A 3,988-nucleotide genomic window follows, 5' to 3' on the forward strand; every position below is an offset into this window, starting at 1 on the left:
GCCGTACCCCAGCCCCTCCGAGGGACCTGCAAGACAGACATGCGTCGCAGAGCCGGCAGCACGGACAGGCTGGGCTCCCAGCTTTCCCCTCACGAAGGGGACCCACAGAAAGAGTCAGAGCCACATCACATCACATTATGCTGGGTCCCCTTGTGCTGCCCCATCGCCCTGCTTTAAGGGCAGGGCAGGGCAGCTCTTCGACTGCCCCACGACAGACAAGGTCGGTTCCCCACCGCGCCAGGGCTGGGGTCCTTGCAGCACCCAAGCCCCTGGAAATATTTTCCATGGAGGTTTCAAAAGCTCAGCAAGGTTTTGCTAATGGAACCAGAGATTCAGCAGTTGCAGCACAGAGTTAAGTGAGAAGCCGTAAGGAGAAGCTTTCCAATCCTGGGGAAAAAAAATAAAATTAAAAGAAAAGAGGAGGTGAGAAATAGAGCTAAAGGGAGCATGGACACATTTCTGCCGCACAACTAAACCTCCTGGGGTGAAAAAAATAATTCCCCAAAGTGGGAAAGGGACATTTCACAGAATCACAGAATGTTAGAGATTGGAAGGGACCTCGAAAGCTCATCTAGTCCAATCCCCCTGCCGGAGCAGGAACACCTAGATCAGATCACACAGGAACGCATCCAGGCGAGCTTTGAATGTCTCCAGAGAAGGTGCCTCCCTGACGCAGCCACCTGCCCAGCACAGCCCAGCCACGAGCCCCCACACTCCGACAAAGCACGGCAGCCCGGTGCGTGTCGCCTGCTGAGCGGCAGGGGATTAACCGAGATGTGCCCCAAGGACCTGGCCTCCCGCCGACTGTTATTTCCGTGCAGGATGATTTCAGCATTAACAATATTGTTTCTCCCTCCTCCAGAGAGTTCATTATTGCTCCCCTGCAACACAAGCCCCCTTGCACAAATTACTTATCGATCAGGCAGAGCTGCCTTGATGCAAGGCTGCTGGTGGCTGACACTGCGGAGGCACAGGTGCCCCGGAGGCAGCTGAGCCCTGGCGCTTGCATCTCCTCTCACCCCAGGACAAGCAGGACATCCTGGGAGCTTCCCCCCAGCTCTGCTCCCCAGCTGCTGGTCCCAGCTCAGCCCCCTGCCCGCTGCTGCCCGCAGGGGCGAAGGCTTTCGGAGCACCGCCACCTCTGCAGGCAGCCAGGGCAGGCTGCAGCATCCCCCCGCCCTGGCAGCAAAGCAGGGCAATGCCAAGGCCACGCTGCTGCAGGGCAGAGGCAAAAAATACCCAGAGAGGGATGTTTTTGTCTCTAGCAAGGCATCCTCTAAGGTAGATGTTTGAGGGTGTCCTGGGTTCAGCTGGGACAGAGTTAACTTTCTTCATCACAGCTAGCAAGAGGCTGTGTTTTGGATTTGTGCTCAGAGGAAAGGTGATAAGAAGCGATGTTTGTGCCGCTGCCAAGGACAGCAGACCAGGGAGGCTGGGAGGGAGCACAGCAGGGAGGGAGCACAGCCCCAGTTACTAGCCCAGGATTTGATCCTAGGTTTGGGACTGAGACCCAGAGTGGCCAATAATCTATTCCATACCATACACATCGTGCCCAGTATATAGGTGAGGACCCTCCAGAAGCTCATTCCTTTTGGTTCCGGATCTCTTTTGCTCTGGGTCATCTCACTCCAGGTGGTCACTCTCCCAAGGCCTTCCTCCCCCGACCCCGGTCAGATCTGGGTCTGGGACGCTCAGACTATTCTCTCCGTTCCGTGAGTGCGGTTTCAGGACTCTCCCTGCTCCGGGATCGTTAGCTGGGAACAGGCTGAGCCTTGGTCATCGGGTGGGGGGGGCAGTATCACTGTGTGTCACTCATTTGTATATTTGTATACAGTATTGTTTTCAATATTATTGTCGTTTAGTTATTAAACTCTTCTTATCTCAACCCATGAGCCCTTTTTTCCCTTTACCCCTTTATTTCTCTCCCCTATCCTCGGGTGGGGGGGGAGGGTGAGCGAACAGGGTCGGCTCCCAGGCAAGGGTCAACCCATCGCAGAGGGACACCTTGTCTGGGCCCTCCGCAGGCAAGCAGGTCTCCAGCCCATCCCAGCACTGAGAAGAAAGGAAGGCAGCTGAAAGGAAACCCAGCCAAAACCCGCTGCAGCTTAGCATGGCTTAAACCCCGCCGAGAAGCAGCTCGGGGAGGAGGTGCCGGGCGCTAAGGCTTGACAAGCCCTGCCTCTGCAGCGGTTTGGCTTTTCACCGGCCAGGCTCACCCTTGTACGTAACATCCAGGCTTCAATTTTAACTCATCACCTTAAAAACTGGGGTGATTGTTAAAAAGCCAGACAATCACAACACCAACGTGTTTGCTGGCAGCACAAAGTCATCCTGTTAGAGGCTCAGAAGAAATACATTGCACCTGTCAGAGAGAGGCAGAGGCATATGCATGATTAAACAGGATATTAAAAACAAGCCCCTAGGAGTAAGAAGTCATCCTTCAAGAAGTTCAAGTCATCCCCAGACAGGGGAAGTAGAAAATAAGACAAAACTCTGGCAAGATAAACTTAGCAAGGAAAAAAAAAAAGAGACTCTGTGTTGCTAAAACCAGGAAAAATGACAAACTGATGTGTTCATCAGGAGCAGGATGCATGTCAGAATGACTGCAGGGATAATAAATGATGGAGAAAGAGAGGAGGCTGCATAGCAAAGAAATTAATTTTTCTTGGCACCTGCATTCATTGTAGGAAGTTTCCCCCTGCCAAGACCCTTCTTTTTCAAGACTGATCTCAGCCTGTAGCATCCTTCATAGCTTTGGGACCGTTCCCTGACACAGTCCCGGCAGAGCAGCCGCATCGCGCTGGGGTGCCCCTACGATCAAAATCAGCTGTCACGTGCGACCTCGTGCTCAAACCCACCTGGGAGGCAGCAAAAGCCACGCTGTTTTTTTCTCTACGAAGCTCTGCAGGGATCTGGGGAACTGCAGATAAGGAAATCATACATCTGCACCTGGCACGTCGCAGTGTCTACCAGGAGCAGCGTTAGTGACACACGGGCAGACACAGCATACCGGGGTGCAGACACTGGTTTGCAGAGGAAAAAAGTCACATCTCACAGATCTGTCCCAGTTCTCTGCAAGAGTGGCAGCACGTGAACGAGGCCAACCCAAAAAGCCTGGATGGCTTTTGACAAACACCCCCCAACCCTAATGCTCTTGGAAAAACCCTAATCCACCACAGCATAAGAGCAAGGTCCTTAAAATATTAATAATGGGTTAAAAGAGAAGCATCAATGTTTGGCTTTCATAAGCGAGGCTGCCAGTGGATTCCAAGGGGGATTTACACGGGGGCTCTGCCACTCAGCACACACAAAAAGGGCTTCACAACACGGCAAACCTGAGATGACAAAGCACGCCTTGGAGATTTAGCTATTCAGGATAGCAAAAATGAGAGAGCAAAGAATCCAGAGGGACCTCCTGCCACTGAGCAGCAAGGTAATCAAATATAGCGGAGGAAACGGAGCTGTGCTGAACGACAAAGCAAGGTGCACGGGGGAAAAACAACCACAGCTTCAGTGGCGGTATCTGAATTAGCTGCTGCCACACCTGTAAGGGACCTGGGTATTAAAAGTTGCAAGAAAACATCAGCTCTGAGCAGCTGTCGAGAAGAACATAAAAGCAGGAACTGGGAATTTGGAGGCAAAGAGGAGAGAACAAAAGAGAAGATAATAACTCTGCCACCAAATAATTCCCTGGCGCAGCTCGACTGCTGCGTGCAAAGAGGTATGGCGGAGCTAGAGAAGATGAAGAAGAGATGAGGACAAACGTCTGGCTTCTGGCACAGGACAACGGAACGGGCCAGGAGGAGCCGGGGGAAGGCAGAGGAGGGTGGATGTCTCGCAGTGCCCATAGGCAGCGGGCAGAGCCCTGTTGGGTCTGGGTAAGCTCCAAAACGTTGCAGCATCTCGGCAGGCCAGCAAGGCAGGGTCACGGCGAGCACCGGCTGCAGCCCCCCCCGGACACCCCGCTCTCACGCGAGACCCACCGTTG

General features: G+C 53.3%; 1 protein-coding gene across 1 annotated transcript in view; it reads right to left on the bottom strand.

Annotated features, from left to right (window-relative positions):
• The window catches only part of SHF (Src homology 2 domain containing F), a gene marked incomplete at its 3' end in the record, with an annotated part of 11,648 nt that overhangs the window by 4,196 nt on the left and 3,464 nt on the right, over window positions 1-3,988 (bottom strand). The window contains exon 4 of the mRNA XM_010085495.1: window positions 2,859-2,920. Within this exon, the coding sequence (XP_010083797.1) occupies window positions 2,859-2,920 (62 nt within the window). The remainder of the gene's footprint in view (window positions 1-2,858; window positions 2,921-3,988) is intronic.

The sequence above is a fragment of the Pterocles gutturalis genome, unplaced genomic scaffold, assembly GCF_000699245.1.
Source record: "Pterocles gutturalis isolate BGI_N339 unplaced genomic scaffold, ASM69924v1 scaffold8700, whole genome shotgun sequence".
Taxonomy (NCBI): domain Eukaryota; kingdom Metazoa; phylum Chordata; class Aves; order Pterocliformes; family Pteroclidae; genus Pterocles; species Pterocles gutturalis.